The sequence below is a fragment of the Fistularia commersonii genome, chromosome 14 (genome assembly GCF_037954325.1).
Source record: "Fistularia commersonii isolate RoL2024-O1a breed Wild chromosome 14, RoL_Fcom_v1.0, whole genome shotgun sequence".
NCBI lineage: Eukaryota > Metazoa > Chordata > Actinopteri > Syngnathiformes > Fistulariidae > Fistularia > Fistularia commersonii.
The window spans coordinates 8323281-8343918 of record NC_141297.1 but is presented as its reverse complement, the minus strand read 5'-3'; the positions used below and the strand labels follow the sequence as shown (position 1 = coordinate 8343918).

At 41.3% G+C, this 20638-nt stretch overlaps 2 protein-coding genes across 3 annotated transcripts in view; one reads left to right on the top strand and one right to left on the bottom strand.

Annotated features, from left to right (window-relative positions):
* gdap1l1 (ganglioside induced differentiation associated protein 1-like 1) overlaps positions 1-16520 on the top strand; it is a 25527-nt gene extending 9007 nt beyond the window's left edge. For both annotated transcript variants that reach the window (XM_086159852.1, XM_086159851.1), the window contains 5 exons: positions 760-952; positions 6190-6363; positions 12177-12271; positions 13079-13193; positions 13289-16520. In XM_086159852.1, coding sequence (XP_086015978.1) covers positions 760-952; positions 6190-6363; positions 12177-12271; positions 13079-13193; positions 13289-13632 — 921 coding nt within the window. In that variant the 3' untranslated portion in view covers positions 13633-16520. The remainder of the gene's footprint in view (positions 1-759; positions 953-6189; positions 6364-12176; positions 12272-13078; positions 13194-13288) is intronic.
* fitm2 (fat storage inducing transmembrane protein 2) lies at positions 16290-20638 on the bottom strand. Its single transcript, XM_086159853.1, has 2 exons — positions 20445-20638; positions 16290-18914 (listed from the first exon to the last, which is right to left on the bottom strand). Exons 1-2 carry the CDS (start codon positions 20615-20617, stop codon positions 18305-18307), a joined length of 783 nt encoding a protein of 260 aa, XP_086015979.1. The 5' UTR covers positions 20618-20638; the 3' UTR covers positions 16290-18304.

Genomic DNA, 20638 nt, shown 5'->3' with positions numbered 1-20638 from the left:
TACATAGGCCAGATTTGATAACTCTTCAAAAATTTATAGAATGGGAGAAGATTCTATCATCTATCCTGCTTTGCTTCTGTGATATCATTATTGGCCTTTTCAGCGACAAAGAGGGTTTATTTTTGGCCATAGCATCACTGACCAGTGGACAAAAGGCCCCCTGGAAAAAAGAGGAATTATTCATCTTCGAATCTTGCACTGTCTACATCTGTTGTGTCAGAACAACAGTGTGCAGAAGTCGAGCACAAATTGAGAAATACTTGCTTAGGTTTAGTTATTCTTTTTTGTCAAAAAAAGATGAATACATAATTTAAGAAAAATGTACGGAAATGCATGTACACATATGCATGTAGTATGTATGTATGCATGGATGCATGTTATGTATTTGCACACACACACATATATATGTATATATCTATATAGAATTTTAACAACTTTACCTGTGTTTTGTGTTCAATTTGACTCTTAAATCTTTGTAAACAGCTTATAATTCAACTAAAATTACAAAGACTTAGACAAGCCGGTAGATTAGATACAATCAGATGCACACACACTGTTTATATGCATTGATAATAACGGCTTCTTGAATATTGTTTCTCTGGTTTGTTTTGGTCATGGTACTAAAAAGGTGCAAGTGTTTCAGATGCACCCCTTCTTTAGCTGGTAAATGTGTCTATCTACAGTATTTTTTTTAAGTCTTTTAGTTTTCGCTCATCATCTAAAAGCTGCCAAACTCATTTGCTCTCTTTGTTTACGCAGGTACGTCTCGTCATACATGAGAAGGGTCTGGTGTGTGAGGAAAGGGACGTGAGCTTACCGCTGCAGGAGCACAAGGAGCCCTGGTTCATGAGGCTGAACCTGGGAGAGGAGGTGCCCGTCTTTCTTCACGGAGATACCATCATCAGCGACTACAACCAGATTATAGACTACTTGGAGAAGAACTTTGTGGGAGGTACGCTGGCGAGATGATGCTGTTTTTGTTTCGGTTTGTTTTCACTCTAAATTCACCCTTTGCTAAGCCTTGGCCACCTTAGTCATTGTTGCTTAGTCAGACAAGCTGCCTGAGCTTTCAGGTTCTGCATGGCGCTCTCACCGCTTGTCACGGAGATTCCTGCAGAAATATTTTGTCATTTTTGGAAAAGTACAATAAAGCGATTTCAGACATTTTCACATTATTCTTTTGAAGGGCATTAAACATTTGATTGCGTCCACCTTTTCTAATGTTTTGATCCGGGGATGTTTATAAAAACCTCAGCCACATTAGCTGTGTCGGTTAGCTTCCTACTGTCACTGATAGCTACTAATGTTAGCGCCCATAGTCCAAAACTGCTAATCAGCTAATGCCTGCTAATAACAGGATGGTATTATATTTTATGGTCAACAAATGAATAATTTTCCTTGGCATAAACAGTGCTGTGCCTGTCGATCTTCAACAGATTCAGCTGGATGTGTGGATGTCCACATAGCTTTATCCACAGCCTACGCATTTTAGGGTTTGGTTTTGGGTTTTGGAAAGGGAATAAATAGTATTTCTCTTTTCGACCCTCCCTGGCAGCAGCTGTCACAATTGCAAGTGCCCCAGGAAAAAACATTTGACCACATCAAGACGAAAAGTCAACTAATAAATCTGAAAAATGAGAAAAGTCTTACTGAGTTACACAGGAGTCAATAGAGAACTGCCATTGCATTGTCGGACTTTGGCTTACCCTTGTCCAATACTGCGCTGTGTATTGGCAGCTTGGGTCATCCGAGTGTGGCTTTGCAGAGAACGAATTACAGTCAACTAGCACTGGGGTGTATATTTCAATATATATTGCCTGGTTGTTTTTTTCTTGTTTGTTTGCTTAGCATTGAAGTTCAGAAATTCTTTTCTTAATTTTTTTACTTCAATCTTTTACCAGTCTGCTTATCTTTTTTCCCCTTCTCAAAATGAACTCACTTGTTTTCTAAATCGTGCGGAAAAACTGAAGACAAAAATCATCAGGAAAGTTCCTGAAAGATCAGCAACAAATAAAATTATATTATAAATTATATCATATTATTTTATATTATTTTCCCCCATTTTACACTACCTCATTAAAAGGCCTTTTTGATAGAATGCTCTTGCTTATTCACCGTCTACACAGAGATAAAGGTAATAATCTAAGGTAATAGATATTTTGCCTGCCATCAGTCCAGGGTGTACCCCAACTCTCTATCCTCCCTGACCCTGAATGCAGGATAAGATGGATGGGGGCAGAAGATGGATGTATGGATATTTTGCAACCCCCCCTCCCCTCCAAAAAAAAAGGTTTTAAGTATCCCATACCTGGACAACCATTTAATAACTGTGACTTTGCTTGGAATCACTGAAATGATGTTCGTTAAGGTCACTGCGGCGATTCTCCGCTTAAAAGCTTTCAGAGGCATTTAAATAGGAGGTCGAATCAAGTGACTTCTGGCTGTGTTTGTGTATCTGACAGGAGATTCTGCGAACACAGCAGTGTGTTTGAGTATCTGTGTCGGCTGAGGCGTTCTGTTGTTACGTAAGATCCGGGGGGGTGCGGGCCTGGAGGCAGCTGAGAGCTGGCCAGTCACTGCCGTTTGGTTTGTGGTCACTGGAGCGGAGCGGCGATAGCCGAACGCTTGGCTCTGAACAGCAGCGGCGGCTCTGGTTCATTGCTCGGTCACTAATCAAAGGAAAAGTCCTCGACGTCTCACTTCCGTCCATCGCCCTTTGTTTACGCTTCTTTATCCTTTAATTACACAGAGTTAATTGGATATTTTTGGAACTCCTTGGATTCTGTGGCGATCAGAATGTTCCTGGGTGTAATAGTTCTGAAATTAGGTTTAGGTTGCAGAATAACCCGAGAGGTTACACCTAGCAGTATAAGGGAATCAAATTATGCAGATTTTAGATATGGTGGTGTATGACATCTGGAGAATTGTTGTATTTATATTTAGTAAGAATGCAGAACACTTGAACTCTTCATCTAACTGTCAATCAGAATAAAAAACCTGGGGATTACTTTGTCAATAAACTGAATACTTGATTCGTCTATAGAATATCCAAAAATGGTGAGAAATATAAATCAGTCTCTCCTTAAATGTCCACAACCCATAGAAAACATAAATTGATAACAAGATGGAATTGTTTTTTAAGAGAAAGACTTAAACTGACAAACCGTTTACAAATGAAGGACATCCACTTAACAGTTGCTGAAGGTCTCAACTTTGAAAAGCAATCTATGAATGCTATGCACAAATTATATTTTTTAAAGTATAAGTGCACACATACAGGCAAACAAAACACATCCAAAAACAACATTAAAAATACATGTAGTCTCTGAGGTGAGACGAAACCTGCAGAGCAATGAGCTCAGAACAGAAATAATCCAATTATTTGTAGGGGGAAAAAATATAATTAAAAAAATGAGACAGATATAGATTGCCAGCAACTTATCTCCCTCTGAATATTATTCTTAACGTGGGGGGAAAATAACAACTCAACCATTATACAACACAACGTCCATGCTGGTGAATTTTGGGAAACTTCAGACTGAGTTGACCTCAAAACTTGACACATGGCTTCAGACGGCCTGGTGGGCGGAAGTTTTTCAGACAAGAGACAGGCTGCAGTGCACGTCAAACTGCTCACAGTGAGGTTATGGAGGAGAGAGGGTTTTTTTTTAATCGCATATTTTGACACCGTTGACAATAGCAACGGATAGGATGTAGATACTAATATTCAGAGTTCTAATATCGCATACATACAGTTGGTTGATAATTGCTTAATACCAGTACAGAAAGTTTGGGATTACTTTGTCAGTCAATCTCCCAGGATATAAAAGATGAATAAGTCATTGTCAGTTTTGGAGAAACAACATCTGGAGATCCAGAAAACACTGCATTCTCGTTTGTCAGGGCGTAAAGACATCCCCCTCCTGACTCTAAATGGTTTATGATACGCAACAGAACTAAATGGAACATGAAAAATCGAGCTCTTCAGGTTGCTTGTTGTTCCTGCTAATTTTCTGTTGCAAATGTTCAGGTAATTGTTCATCAATATTCAGAAGATCAGGTAAATTTCCTGTTCCAATTTTCCCTCTTCAATGCAAACCTGAAAGTTGACAACGGTTGGGTGAAGCAAAACCGAGAAATTTACACCACCATATTGTGTTCTGGGGGGGGCACAATGTACCGGCTATGATGCAATTTTGAATTATGTTAGGGCCCATGGTTCCCTTTATCCCTCGGAGCCTTCATGCTGTTTCATCCACGAGAGGGGAATAATGTAATTTCTCAGAGTGTCTGAGAGTCAGACAGGACACGATATCCATACCTGTACTCTTCAGTGGCAGGAGAAAGACGCCACAGGGGCCGGGCGTCTCAACATGCCGGGCCAGGAACTGATTACTCAGCATCCTGGAGCTTGGCCAGGCTTGTTCTCGACCCTCGCCAGCTTCTCCAACAGCCAGGATGTCCTCTAGCAGACTTTCGTCAGCTCCTTCGTCAGCTGGCCTTGGCCCTGCGGAGATAAAAAAGCTCGGTCAGTCCTGTGAAGTGGCTTCCTCTGAATACTGAACACAGCGGCAGGGCCAGGGTGCGTGGCACACACAACGGCGAGCGCTGATATAAGAATTGGGACAGAGCTTTTAAGTCGGCTGGCTTCCATGGTTACACTTTTTGCTGGGAAAAAAATGTCAACATTCTTAAGGAATAATCTGAAGAGATGTTTAAATTCTGATTTCTACGCAGTTTCTAGGATCTGTGTTGGTGCTCGCTGCTTAGATGAGATCAATGCCTGGGTGAAGTGAAAAAGATGAATATTACAATTCGTATTTCTTTACAGTATTTTATACACAAAGTAAAATACACTTAGTTTTCCCCAGAATAATGAATTTAATAGAATATTGATCAAAACAGTTGCCTCATGAATTCTTTCAGACAAATTTTCAACAGAATAAATAATTTATCCTTTATTAAGCCCTTGTGGGGAAATTCATTTTCTGTAATTAATTCATCCATCATGGATGAAACGTGAGCATTAGGCTGTGGTCCACCAGCACCAGGGGAGCAGTTAGGGTGTCTTGCTCAACAACACTTCAACACACTAGGAGGAGCCAGGTATGGAAATTAGGAATGTTCGGTCGCAAAGACAATTGGTCTACCCTTGTAATCCACCTGTACCGATCACAGGATTGCTCTTAATTATTATTTTACCTGCGGGGTGATTTCGCCAGCGGATATTTTTTTTATTATTTCTTGTTAGTTGTTTTTTTTTCCTTTTTTGGTGAATTTAGGGGAATTTCTTCCTGTTTTTTTAACCTTCTCGATTTGCTTTCTTTATGTAACCTTGCACTCATCTTTTTTTTCTTAAATCTCTCATTTACTGCTTGGCACTTGACAAACTCCTCTGTTCAGGTTCCACGCAACGTATAAATAGAGCATAGCAGGCCAGCAGGGGTTTAGTGTAATGAGTTGACAGTGTTGCCTAATTAACCTGTATGTTTTACGAATTTCTGGCCTAGTCGACATTCGTCTATTCGTCCTCAAAAAATGTCTCATGGGGGCTATATGGACCGTTTATCTTAAAAGCTGTGAGTTTTCCATCTAAAACATAATTTCTTGGATGCTTGTTAGCCCCCTGGAGACACTTTCCAGCACGCCTCATTAAAGACAGGCTTTGAGAAACATGAACAGTGAGAGTGCCCAGGCGCTTAGGTGTCATCCGTTACCAGGTTACTGTGCTATTTCTATTTGTGAACAATAATTTAACAGGATTTTTTTTTAGTGTTTAGTGTTTTTTTAGTGAAGCAAGAAGGCATTGAATGCATCTGTATAGATCTACTAAGATTATCAGTGTGACAGCAATAATGATGATTTTTAAATGTAGTATGGGATGTCCCTGTCTGGATGTCTGATGTTAACCACTTGATTTAGATACGGATGTTGCCATTTTTAAGTTGCTAACTCACAAAATTAAAGCATTCTCTGAATTCCCAGACGTGAACATCCCCACCACATGACAGTTTGTCCTCCTTCAAAGTTTTACAACCACCCTTCGTCTTCCTCACATTAAATTGTCTCATGTGACATCTGGTTGATAGACTCTTCAACAGTTTTACATGATCAATTAAAATAAGTGACAATATTCCCCTTGAGCCACATTGGAATGCCTTGTTTATGTTGGCGTTTTCTCAATCGCAGACACAGTGGCCTCGTTGATCCCCGACACAGGCACGCCAGTCCACGACCGCGTGCAGCAGTACCGCCAGCTGCTGGATGGGCTGCCCATGGACGCCTACACTCACGGTTGCATCCTCCATCCAGAGCTCACCACCGACTCAATGATCCCAAAGTACGCCACCGCTGAAATACGTAGTAAGTGAAGCCAACCTATTGCGTTGTGTGAGGATCGTGTGCATTAATCGCAATAGCAAATGGACACATGAGTAAATATTGTTCGCATGAATATTTTTTAGAAAACCCAACTTACAACCTTCTTCTCACATGGCATAAAATCAACTGAACTATGTCAGAGTTACCATGTGCTTTTAAGGAACAGACTGAATATACAGAAAATTGGGAGTGAGATACGCATATCATAAAAACACTACTGCAAAACAAATAACAGCAGGGTGAAGCAGACATATTGTGGAATTCCATCCTGTAGTCTCAGGAACTAATTTAGAAGAGGCTACTTAGTTCTCAGCTTTGGGATCTCAGCAGCATGGGGTCTGAGAAGCCAACAAAATATGCATGTCATATAAATTCAAAGAAAATGCTAATTTAAAAAAACACTTGTGAAATAAGGATGATGTGAAAATTGAATAAACCTATTTGGGGATTTTACCAGTTACCCAGTTTCCACCCGTTCCCCCTTCACAACTGGCCATGAGATTAAACCAATGAAGTATGCTATAACAAAGAAGGTGACAACACTTGCTGTGTCATAAATGATAAATAATACAAATATTAATTTGGAAAACTTATTGTCTGCTCTGGATGAAAATGAGTCTGAAGGAAAAAAAGTAAATCTGAGTAAGTTTCATCTTGGATGAAATATTCAGGTCACAGAAAACCTGCTGCTGTGGACTGTTAAATACTAAAAATCCCACAGGTCTGTGTGATCTCTCAGTTGTACCCTAATGGATCAGCACCAGCAGGGTGCAAAAAAGATGCCCAGAAAGTGCACAATTCCTTGACACACGCTGCAGAAAAAGCACTGCAAAATAGCCCCACCTGAATCCCTGATGCAATGCTAAAACGACTGCTAAAATTCAGATACTGAAAAATGCATGTGGCGGGAAATTAAAACATTTCATGCCGTGCAGTGACAATCAAAACTATGTTTGGTGTTTTAGAGACGCTCAGTGATACTATTGAAGACAGTCTTCTACACATTTTAGCTTCCATAGGGATGAGGGTGCCGAATTGGTTCCACATGAAAACCTCTTCAAAGAATTTGTTCCATTATAACCACTTGTTTTGAAATCTCAGATTGCCTTTCTCTATCACAGGATTTCTTTCTGACAGTTTTACACTGACACGGGTGATATTGTGAAAATAACACGTGCTATTTTGTATCATTTTATCTGTTCAGCTTTCAAAAGAAAAGACACAAAACACATGCTTAATGAAATTTAAATGAACTGAACGTGTTTCTGCGGGGCAATTCCTGATCTTTTTCTTCAAACAGCCAAATAAAGTCCTTTCTCTAATTTCAGAAACAATCAGTCAAATTCTTTCAGATTTTATGCAGATGTTTGCACATTTTAAATTAGGTATTGAATTTTGAGGGTAATAAACACAGACACACACAAATATACTGCATATATAAATAAATACACACACACACACACACACACACATATATATATATATACACACACACACACACACACACACACACTCACAGATTATATATAATGTGTCTAATTGCCTATTTACACATCGTCCCATGTTCTGTTTAACAATCTGTGAATTTTTCACCATGGCTAAAATTAATTGAAAATTATCTTTTGTTTTTCAATAGAAAGTAGAAAGTTCTCTGTGTGTGGAGATGTTTTTTGTAGAACCCCCCCCAACTGTATCACATTCCCAGCAATTGTGGTTCATTGCAAAAAAATTAAATAAAAGTCTTGTCTGCCTAGCTGGAGGGAATCATAGGGATCAGGCAGAGTAGAGGCACAAAAATGAATCAATACTGGGACTGATACCAATGACATTTCATGGAATCCCATCCATTTTCAACAGGAATCGAAACAGGCTAATCAGTTTGAGTTCCCGCTTCCATCCCGGATAAGTCATTGTTGCTAAATCAAATATTGTCTGGTAGTGAAGAGGCAAACACCGCTGTCGCTCGGAATCCCCAGGAACAGCCTGGATGGGTGAGCGGCTCGATCCATTCAAGTGTGCTAAACAGACAACGGCAGATGTTCACAGAACCTCCTTGTCCGGTGCATCGATGCAGGATAATATTATGTGACAGTGTTCTGCTGCGTTTCAACAATGCACATTCACGCACATTTCAGAAAACTTACATTGGTCTGTTTCCTTCAGCAAATGGGATGTGATCACTTTGAATTGAGAGACAGTGGAATTGTTAGCTAAAAGCCTAAATAAAGAATGAAATTGCTGAAGAGGTTCATTGATATCATAGTTTGTTGACATTGCTGAAAGCACGCTGAAGAATTGAGGTACATTCAGACTGAGCATTGAAAAGTTTAGTATGACATGGACAGCATAGATTTTAGGGGAATTTACAGCTTTTTACCTATCAAGGAAAAAACGAGCTGCCAACTAAACAGTTTTGTTAAAGATGGCTTTTTGTGGAGGATATATGTCTCATCTATTTAATGTTTCAATCTACGTTCAGTGTCAATGGCTTTACCAGAATTATTTCCCTGCGTAAGCAAGGTTGAAGCAAATAATAGATGCCAAGTAATACAAATACGGTATTACATTTTTTGATACACCAGCAGTCATATTGCCCACAGAACAATCAACACTTGACAATGACCGACGTGTGAAAACACTGTGGCGTTACTATGACAACCTGCAGACAACTGAGACACAGCAGATGGTCAGAAACATTTAAAAAATGGCACAGATGTCAAGACTCACCCGTGATGTTTTCGTCCACCAGCTGACAGCATGTATCCCATCAAGTAAAATGAGAAGGAATCTGTCGAAGCACCAGATTATAATTCCAATGTCCACGTTTGCATTCACGCCTTGTCGTCGCATCTACCTAGCTAATGTTAGCAAGGGACGGCGTTGTTAAGTTCTCAATGATGCTAGGTAGCCGCAGTGCGCTTTAACACATTGCGGGACCAAAATGAAAGAAAAACAAAACATTCCTCCTATGAGCTCTGCGCTCACAAACAGCCGGAACTTAGTTTTGTTAAAAAATATGTGATAAAAATTCTGACGTCAGTTTGTGCCGAGCTCCCCGTGTACTTACATGACAGCGAGCTAAACGCAAACTGTACAGTCTTAGAAGCTTAGCGTTAGCAATAACAACGGCTCTAAATGACAAATACTCTGAGACCGAAAAGTCTGTTTTCTAATTAAACTTCGACAGTTTAATGGTGAACGGAAACTACGAAAACGTATTTACCGGGACCAAAAAACCCTGCCGTCTAGCCACGGCTATGTTCCGTTAGCGTCGTATTAGCTTGTATTAGCATTTTTTGCCGCTGTTTGCTTCAGTTAGCCCTGCTGGCTCCTGTTAGCTTTAGCATTTAGCTGTTATCACTATACAGCTCACAAGTCAATGAAGTCGAACTAAAAAGAGAAAAGATCAGTGAAAACTTTTACTAAAGTGGGCTTATCAAAACTTTATTTTTTATGCCAAATATGTACAATAAGTGTAGAGATTGGACTTGTCATTCGACTGAACCGTGCCAAGCCCTTTGGGTGAAAGAGTTCCATCCTTCCATCTTTCCCCACTTATCCAGATTTGGGTTGCAGGGGCAGCAGCTGCAGCGCTGAAGCCCAGACCTCCCTCTCCCCTGTCACAAGGTCCAGCTCCTCTGGGGGACCCCAAGGTGTTCCCAGGCCAGCCTGGAGACATAGTCTCTCCAACGTGTCCTGGGTCTTCCCTGCGGTCTCCTCCCAGATGGACATACCCGGAACACCTCCCCCGGGAGGCGTCCAGGAGGCATCCTGACCTGATGTCCGAGCCACCTCATCTGACTTCTCTCTATGCGGAGGAGCAGAGGATCTGCTCTGAGCTCCTCCCGAAGACTGAACTCCTCACCCTATCTCTAAGGAAGAGTCCGGCCTGCGGAGAAATCTCATTTCGGCTGATTGTATCCACTGTCTTGTTCTTTCGGTCACTACCCAGCGCTTGTGAACATAGGTGACTGCGAACGTAGATTGGCCGGTAAATTGAGAGGTTCGCCTTCTGGCTCAGCTCCCTCTTCACCATGACAGACAGAGTCTGTGTCGTTGCAGACGTCGCACCGATCCGCCTGCCGATCTCTCGCTCCATCCTCCCCTCAGTCGTGAACGAGACCCCGAGATACTTTAACTCCTCCACTCGGGGCAGAGCCTCTTCCCCGACCTGGAGTGGGCACTCCATCCATTGAGCACCATGGTCTCGGATTTGGAAGTGCTGATCCTCATCCCGGACGCTTCACACTCGGCCGCCAACCACTCCGGTGAGAGCTGGAGATCATGGCCCGCTGAAGCCAACAAAACCACATCATCTGCAAAAAGCAGAGATTTGATTCTGCGGCCACCAAACTGGATCTCCTCGACGCCCGGCAATGCGGACCAAGCTCTGACACGATCATACACGAACCGAACAGCCCATATAACGGGGTTCGGTTCCTCATACTCCCAGAGCACCCCCACAGGGAGGCTGAGAAGTGTGATCCCCTTTATGTGGAGCACACCCTCCGATCCCCCTTTTTAAAAAGGGGGATCACCACCCCGGTTTGCCAGTCCGGCGGCACTGTCCCCGACATCCATGCAATGCGGCGGCAGAGACGTGTCAGCCAGGACAGCCCTACAACATCCAGAGCCTTGAGGAACCCAAGGTGGATCTCATCCATCCCCGGGCCCCCGCTACTGAAGACAGCCCCGGAAATAGGTGTATCCGTTCCAGAGTCCCCCGGCTCTGCTTCCTCATTGGAAGGCATTTCAACAAGGTTGAGGGGGTCTTGGAGGTATTCTGAAGCCACCGATCAACAACGTCTGGAGTTGAGATCAGCATTGTCCAGCTCCCACTGTACACAGTGTTGATGGCCCGTTTGGACTCCATGTCCCCCGCCTCCCTTGGGACGTAGTTGTAGCTCTGCAGGAGGTGGGAGTTGAAACTAAGGTGTGTTGGTGCAAATTGCACACATGGACACCTTTATGCCTGAACATGGTGTCTGTTATGGACAATCCGTGATGAGCACAGAAGTTCAATAACGACACCACTCGGGCTCAGATCGGGGGGGGGCGTTCCTCCTAATCACACCAGAGTGATTGGGAGGATCGGGTGAAAGAGTTTAAAATGGCAAAATGAAGTAATGAGATAATGAATGCTAAGTTATTCATCCTCCTCACAGCACTTTCTCTATCATTAGCAAAATAATTCCAGGTCTTAAGTACGATACGTGATGAGAAAAATGTTGAATTTGACGCAACACAATACCAATAACCCTTAACACAGCACTTTGCGGCGATGCCAAGCTATGTGGTGTAAAATTTGCCTTCCGGTCTGAACTTAAGAAATGTTTCCATCAGCTGGATGGGGTGAAAATGCCGCAGCACAATCAATTATACAGTGACACTCCAGACAAACAGTGAAGATTTTCACAGAATGACAGACTTTTCTTTAAGGTTTAGAGCCTCAGAACACATATTTGTGATGATCTTTGGATCCTAACTGACTATGGAGACAAGAGAGGAACCAATGTCCAGGCCTGTTTTATTTTCCCTGGATCGACAGTCAGTTCACTTCCTTCCCTGGCCCAATTTTCTTTTGAATGACAGCAATGACTCAGACTGAGTTTTGGTGTCTAAACTGGGCCACGGGCCCCCCTTACATCACCCGCATCTGAACCGAGTGAAGCTCGGGGCTGTTTTGGTACCTTTAGTACCACTTACAACCAGGGCTCCATTTATGCATTTGTATTAACTCTTGATCTGAACTCTTCTTGTGTTTTGTGTGTCTGTGTGTCTGTGTTTAACTGCAGGACACTTGGCCAACGCTGCCACAGAGCTGATGAAGTTGGATCATGAGGAGCCCCAGCTGATGGAGCCATACCTATCCAAGCAGAAGAAGCTCATGGTGAGTTGTATTTTTTTTTTTTTTTCTATTCTAATCTTCATCTCCGTCTCCCTGTATTTTGGACCTGGCAGAAACTCAATTTTGACCTAAGAATCCACAAATGTAGTCTTATTTCCTTTTCCCCCAAGGAATATGAAATAAATCCTCAAGTTCATTAGCCTTGTGTTTAGATAGACCTATTCACATTAACTTTAAACTATGTATATATATATATATATATTACTGTACATTACATTACATTACATTACATTACAATACATTACAGTCATTTGGCAGACGCTTTTATCCAAAGCGACTTACAAAAAGTGCAATTCAGTCACAGAAGATCTTAAGTACCAGCAGTCGGAAGTCAGAAGTGACCACTCTACCAAATAGCTATCTTAGAACCATATACATAAATACATTTATTTCACCGTTTTTTTTTTCCCAGGGGGGGGTTGAGGGCTAAGTGTGATTAGTGGGGTAGTGCTTGGTGAAGAGGTATATATGATCTTAATTTTCACTGACATATTTTTGAAATAACAGTCAAGTATAATGCTCTCTATTACCATCTCTGTGATTGTCTGTGTCGTATATTTTGTTGTGATTTATTATGCTGTTTAATGGCTTCTTATTATTCACAACATTATTCTTGACTCCAACAAATCAGCTGTCAGCTTCCTCAGAGCACTTGGACTGAAATATAGAGCACTTGGAATGGAATTAGATCATGTTGTATTAACTTACAGTACCACAGCTTGTGAATGCTGGCTCTATTCTTTAGATAAAAGATTTTTTTTTTCTTCTTAATTATTTTCCATTTCACAGGCAAAAATCTTGGACCACGATAATGTGAATTTCCTGAAGAAAATTCTGGGAGAGTTAGCAATGGTTTTAGATCAAGTGGAGGCGGAACTGGAGAAAAGAAAAATAGAGTATCAAGGTATGCACCACTGATATATATGTTTTTTTGACCTTCGGTTTGATTTCCTAGTCATTTCTGTTACTAAATTTGGTTTCTTTTCCGATCCCCCGCAGGTCAAAAGTGTGAGTTGTGGCTATGTGGAACTGAATTTACGCTAGCTGATATCTGCCTCGGAGCCTTGTTGCACAGGCTCAAGTTCTTGGGACTTTCTAAGAAATACTGGGAGGATGGCAGCCGGCCCAACCTGCAGTCCTTTTTTGTGCGTGTGCAAAAACGCTACGCTTTCCGGAAGGTCTTGGGCGACATCCACACAACCCTCCTGTCCGCCGTCCTACCCAATGCCTTCCGGATGGTGAAAAAGAAGCCGCCGTCCTTCTTCGGGGCCTCATTTCTCATGGGCTCCCTGGGCGGGATGGGCTACTTTGCCTACTGGTTTTTAAAAAAGAAATATATGTAGTGAACGCCCCCTTCCTGTGTTTAAATGTCTGTGTATTTGTGTGACGTTCAAATTTTTTCTGTAATGTTTTAATGACTACAGGAAAACCTAATGAATCTATATAGAGAACACTATTACCTGGGTGAACAAAGAAATATTAAAACATTCCATAGTATAAAGTTCTCAGCAGCACATTTTTCTGGTAACCAAGGCCTTCATCGAGTTTTAAGTTTCCCGGCAACATCTTTGTTTGCTGGAAAACGTCCACTTTCAGTAGAAACCCAGACGAAACGTCGAAACACAGCAACACAATCAGGGGTCTTTCGACCTTCGCATGCCACCATTATAGTCATCGTCCATATCTGCTCGCCCACGTCTCCACCGCTTGAAGTTTCAGGGCGACGGATGTGATACGAGCGATCTCTGTGCTGTCGGAAATTTCCAGGCGGTAGAAATGATGGAGGGAGATCAGAAAAGGGAACATGTTGATATTTGGGGATGTTCACTTTCTAGTGGAGATTGAAATGAGGAGAAAGACGCCGTCCTGATGTCTAAGTGACGAACGAACCAGCCGGAAATAGCCTACTGGCGTTTCTCTGAAGAAGGATTTAATAGCAGTAACAAGAAAATGATCTATTTCATTCTTTTTATTTAAGAAATTTTTCTGTTGTTGATGGAATTATAGGTTTGGTTGTAAGATCTACTGAAATATTTCACCTTGAATTTAGGCACATCAGCTATCACCAGGTTCTCGTTTTTTAGCGTCATCGACACCAACGATGTCATGGACAGAGGGACGTCCTGTCTGAAACCACCAGGCTCCACTTTCACAATTTTCAATGACAAGACAAGTGATTTCTGCAAAATTATCTTGTTTCCGTCTAGAAAGTGAACGTGTGCCTTTTTTTTTCCCCTAAAAATACCGCCCTCTTCCTATAACTACTTGTACATCGTGCACTCAGAAACACACACACACACACACACACACACGTGCACACATTCACACACCGGTGTGCACTCGTGTCAGTTTATGTCGAGCACCAGAGATCACATGGTACGCACCGAGATTGCTGTTTTTGTCACCGAGTGGGAGGTCAGAGATCGGGGAGGGAGCTGTGGTCGTGGAGGTGGGATGTAGGTGGCAGATTCTGCATTCACGACCCAAAAGCAGGTCACTTTTTTTTAGTTTTGTTTTTTCTCTTGGTGTGATTGTTGGACTCCTAGTGACAGAAATTAAACTAACTGCTGATTTTAGTTTTGAAAAAATAGCCCCCCCCCAAGCCAACCAACACACCATCTCTGACCCTCCATGTCTCCCCTAGAACGAGAAAGATCTTACTGCTACTTATTGCTTGCTGCCAATTCCTCCTGACAGACGCTGGATTGTTTTTACAGATAGATATTTTTCAATTATGCAACATTATCTTTCCTTTTTAATGCACTCAGAGGTTAAAAAGGGGGCCTAGTGAAACGCTGACTCAAAAAAAAAAAAAAAAAAAAGACCATTCCCTGGTCTGCCGGCAGTTCCACTGTTCTGTCCAGTCTTCTTTTTTCCTCCGTGCTCTCATGGGTCGTCTTTTGCTTTTCTCACCCCTCGTGGATTTAAACATTTGAATTCTGCTCCTGAGCCATGCAGCCCTGAATCTGTAACCTATTTCGTGGGGTGCCGGATGGAGTCCGAGGATTGTATCGGGTTCAGTGGCTGGTTGAAGGATGTTCTCGCTGTCCAAGCCTTGTTTATCGGGTGATGGTGGTGCTGGTGGGAACCGGAGACGCAAAGTTGCTTTTATTTTGTTACTGTGCAGACAAAGTGGGTTAAGACTGACCACAATTGAAAACAAAACTATCAACTTGTTTAAATGCATGTAAAATAAACTGATGCTCAAAACTGTACTCCTGCAAATCCAGAGAGGTAAAAATAAGTATGTGATTAAACATATATTGACATAGAGCCTATCAAATTCACAAGTTTTGTTTGCAAGATCAGATTTCCCTGTTGTAGACACAGAACTTCAGCTTCTTGTTGAAATTAATCAAATGGCTGGGACAAAAGGTGGATAATATGTCCGTGTATTTCAAAACTCCATCTGTTGTGATTTTTTTCTCCTGAAAATGCAGTTTGAATCAAGATAAGATTTTTGTCAGTGAATTAAAGAAATTAAGTTCGAGATCAAAATGACAATAGAATTCTTGAATCAGCACGGAATGAGCTGAAAGGGAACATGAAATTAAAATCCACAAGTTGCAAGGAAATAATCAAAATGTGAAACCTTGTGGTCATTTAACTTAAGTCAGGCAAAGATTACCACAAAATTAGCCAAAAAACAAAATGAAAAATTTGTTAAAAAGAAAAAAAAAATCACATACAAATGGTCAAAAAATTAAAAAAGGCGAACCCATGATATAAAATAGTTACCGATAAATAACTGTTAAATGCACAGTGCAAGAATAAACCTAACTCTGTGTCACCGTAGCTGATTCCAAACTAGTACCACAGTGAACCAAAGATGACGGTGGGTGCGTCCAATGACCCTGCTGGCTGCTGCAGTGAGCTGAACTTAAGAGATCAGTTGTTTTGAGCCTAAAAAGAAGTCCCAGATATGAAAACCGAGGGCCCTTTAAGCACCAGGAAGCAGCAATGTTAATGGCACAAAGAGATTAAAAAATAATGTGTAATGTTTGGTTTAGTAATAATAGAATCGACTCCACTTTTTTCCAGCCATCATTTCTGTTGACTAAGATGTGTTTACGCCCACTTAATATTTCACAATGGTATTTTTCTTAATTTCTTACTTTTATTTTTTTATATTTATATATGCATTTATTTGAGGTGCTTTTTAAGATGTTTGTTCATGAGCCTTAATTTATTCAGTTGCCATCGAATACCAATAAACAATGAAAATAGGAAATCCAGACTCTGGTTCTTTTTTTTGCCAACACTCAGACACCGTAAAACAAGAATTTTGAAACCACAAACCAGACAAACATCACAAATTTGTTGGGAGTTATACTAAAATGACTGGATTAATGGGATTTGCACAAAATAATTAACAAAACAGGCTTCTGCATTTGCTGACCCTTTTTTTTTTTTTAATATCACCCAGCCACACTTGAGAAAGACACTTTGTTTTCATTTAAGAAAACAAACCAAAAAAAAACAAGTCAGATAAATGTTTGCCAAACACAGGCAAAAAAATTGCACATTCAATAATTCAGAATTAAAAATGTACATTTTGACAAAAACCTCTAAAACGTTGATATGCTACAATACCAATTGAAGAACACTCCCCTTTTAACAGGTGTCAATTATGGTTGCCCTGACATCCCCCCACTTAAAACAGCGCAGCTACACACACACACAAGATCTGAGATTCGGCCAGTTTGTGGACAGTAAAAAAAACAAAACAAAACTCAAGATCAGGTTTGCCTTGGCCATTAAAATACTTTATTATATATATAGATTCAGGCCTGGCCTTCAGCTGGAAAAACTGCGACGAGGGACCGAAATGACCTTAGTGTATGTTGCTGATGCTCAAAGTGAAAATGTAGTGTTGACCTTCAGTCACTTTGGCGAAATGAAGGTGCTTTTACATTGCTGCTGTGCAAAGACAAACGGCTGAGCAAGACTAAATAAAATAAATAAAGAAATTAGGAAGACATTTTGACACAGGTACATACTGGTTGTCTATATAAATATAGAAGCACACTAGCTTTTTCTTCCTACAGGCAGTGTGCAAATATGATTGGCCTCCTTGCCATCAAACTCCAAGGCTAAGGTCAACTGCATGGAGTATCACGGCATCAAACAGAATATGATCATCATAATCTAAAAAATGAGAAATTGCATGAAAACACTCACAGGAGAGTTAAGCTAAGTTGTTTGTTTCCATGGGGGAAGGGGTATGTTGAATGCTTAGCATAAATAATTTAGCATTTTCTATCAGTTCACCTTGCTAGAGAAAATAATGTTTTTCGAGACTGTCAGCTTTCCCCTCCTAAAACGCGATATTTTATTCAATCTTTGTTGATATCTTTAGGGATCCATCCATCACAGTCTGGCAAAATAGGCTGCCAAATAGCATCTTACAAAGGGCCTCCACAAAGTTTCAAGCAGCTCTGATGCAAACACACTTCGAAGTTGAATTAAAAGTCAAGCCTTAGTGACAAACTGACTAGGAACACAGAATTTTTCTTCTATAAATTATAAAGAATCTGTCTGGACAACCTGGTCTGAGTTTGTGATTTAAAAAAGAAAGAAAAAAAAAAAAAAAAATCAATTTAGGCACAGAGGAAACTGAGAGTCCCGTCAAAAAGATGTTAAAGTCCAGGAAATTAAACATAGCGATGTTGGAAATCTTTAGTTTCTAAATGTTGTGCACTTGAGGTAATTGTCTAGGACGGACTTGTCTTGTGGTTGAGGTAAAAGTTTGGGACGTGGTGTTAGAACTGCATCTTAACTCAAATATATTAGATCGTTGAGCGCTTTTTTTTTTCGCCCCCCGCCAATAAATGCAAATCAATTCCTTTTTGCGCAGTACATTTTACTCATCCGTGAGAAAGAACCTCTAAAAAGGCGATAAACGAGTCGCGGGGGTCTGATTAATGGTGTTATGCTCGAGGAGAGAGCTCAACACAAGCGGTCCAGTTCCCGTCTGGAGACACTGACATGTGACAGAACGAGGATGGTTGCGAACTATGAGTGTTGTTTCTGTCCTTTTAGGTGGTGCTGGGGGGGCAGTCCCGGTGAAAAAGGTTTTAGATACCAAAAACGATAGGTAAGGCTCCACCCCAAGAGGGCGCACAAGGTCCCGAGCAGCTTGTGAGACAGATCATGGAAGTAAACAGAGGTGCAGGCGAACATCCACACCCAGATGATCACGATGAGGTTCAGGGCCACGTACAGCAGATTGAGGACGATCCTGGGCAGCGTGGACAGACTGGCCGTCTTCAGGGATGCCATGGGAGCCGTCTCCTCGATGATGAAAAGGGAGGAGAAAGCCAGGATGAAGGAGTGACCCGAGATGTCGTAGCCATGCCAGTGGAAGCCGGCCCGCCTGCAGCTGGCTTTGGACAGGAACTCTTTGTTGACCACGTCCATGGTGTCCGTCTCGAAGCACGAGCCCGTCACATTCTCGATGTAAAAGAAGGTTTCGGTGCAGATGTACCAGATGGCGGTGGCCACCAGCAGGGACATCAGCCTGCGACCCAGGAAGACCACATTCCTGCTGAAGGAGGAGTTGGAGAGGAGGAGGAAGGGTGTCAGCAGGAGCAGAGTCCAACCCCAGGACACTTTGACGAAATACCTGCAAGAGAAGCACAACTTTAATATTAGGAAGACACGAATTACACATCTGGTTACCTATTCTGCACAAATTTAAGTTAAATCTAAGGTCTAAAGAAGTATAAGATGAGAAAAACATTTTATTGGTCCTACAGCAGGGACATAAGGCAGGGACAAAAAAAGACAAACAAAATAGAACTATGAAATATAATTATAAAATATCAAACTCCGTAAACAACGGGAGAATATGAACAAATAAATATACGGATAGAAAATACGAATTTCAGAAGAAAAATAAATCAAGAGATTTTCAGCTGTGATCCTAAGCAAGACAGAGAGACTCAATCCTGGTTGTACTGTCTGACAGCGGCAGCATTAGAAGAAATTTACGGGCATTTAAAAACCTGGAACTCGATATAGTACGACTGAAATGATCCTTTAAATAGAATTTCATTCAGTGATTATCTACGCTGCTTGTCAGTCAAATCTTGTCCTGGCAAATGGGACTTGGAACAACGTCCAACCTCGGCAGTTATTTAATGGAAACGCCCAACGGTCCATTAGAACTGAAGAAGCTTCTCAGATTAGAGGTGAAAGGTCTTGGGAAAGAAAATTTTAGTCCAGTTTCTATGGCAAGATTTGACAACAATTAACCTGGATGACAGAACTGTCATATATGAACTACTTGTCCTGCACACAGGGTTTCAGGTGTGCTAATATCAGGACGAGAGGCTGGGCTTAACTTAAACAGGCCACCTGTCAATCAAAAGGTCTGCATTTTCTAAAAATTCCTCATGTTAATATTTACATCATTCTAAGGAAACTTGTTTGATCCATTTCAGTTATCCTTCTGGTTATTTCTTGTCGATTTTCGGATGAGTTCTTGTTTATTTTCAGGATCGACGTGTGTGTGCGCTTAATAAACAAGCAACTGTCAAAAGAGAAAAACAAACACTTCTTTGAATAAAAGAGAACAGAAAGAAAATGGGCGTTGTGGTTGAAGAAAAATACGTAATTTTACCCACTACAACAAACAAAAACACTACTCATAGAGTAATACTTTGCTTGCTTTATGCTAGCAGGATTAGGATTAAAATACCGGGCGAATTATCAGGAAAAGTGGGTTTAGTATTACACTTCACTTAATACACTTTTCAAACAATAACACAATAAGATGTTTGTTTGTTTTTTCTTTTTGTACAAAATGAACCGAGTACAAACAGAAATACACCATATTAAAAACAATTCGTTATAGTGAAGTAGCTCAAAGTTAAAATAAATTGTTATAGTCAAAGCGGTAACGTCGCATTTGTTGCGGCTCGAAAGTTGAATTCTATATCTCGTCCCGCAGTGATATGAGAGTATTTATTAATTTTAAAAACCGTGTTTCGAAGAAATACTTCCTTTCATCTTATATAAATTGAGCTGGTGAATGAATGGAATCTGAGACTAACAAGTGTCCTTCCCTCGGCGGCGGACGCGCCATCCTGCCCCCAGCGGAGCTAACGGCTAACAACAAACTAGAACGGTAATTAGCACCAGAGTTACTTACACGTTCAGGACGTTTCTGCTGCTGCTGAAATACGTCTGCGGTACTAGCTGCAGTTCCTTGAAGATGGAACCCACCACAGAAATGAGTACAAAGATCCAGGGGAATTTCAGGCGGACGGCAGGTATCCTCCACAGTGTCACCAAGTTGTCCACTATGATATCCACCGCTGCCATGTTTGGAAACCTTGACGAAGC

Bases quoted from the DNA above. Each gene is read 5' to 3' on its own strand.
- fitm2 (XM_086159853.1), bottom strand. From the start codon at position 20,617: ATGGCAGCGGTGGATATCATAGTGGACAACTTGGTGACACTGTGGAGG. The intron at 18,915-20,444 runs GTAAGTAACTCT...CTTCTCTTGCAG, and splicing joins AGCAGAAACGTCCTGAACGT to GTATTTCGTCAAAGTGTCCT.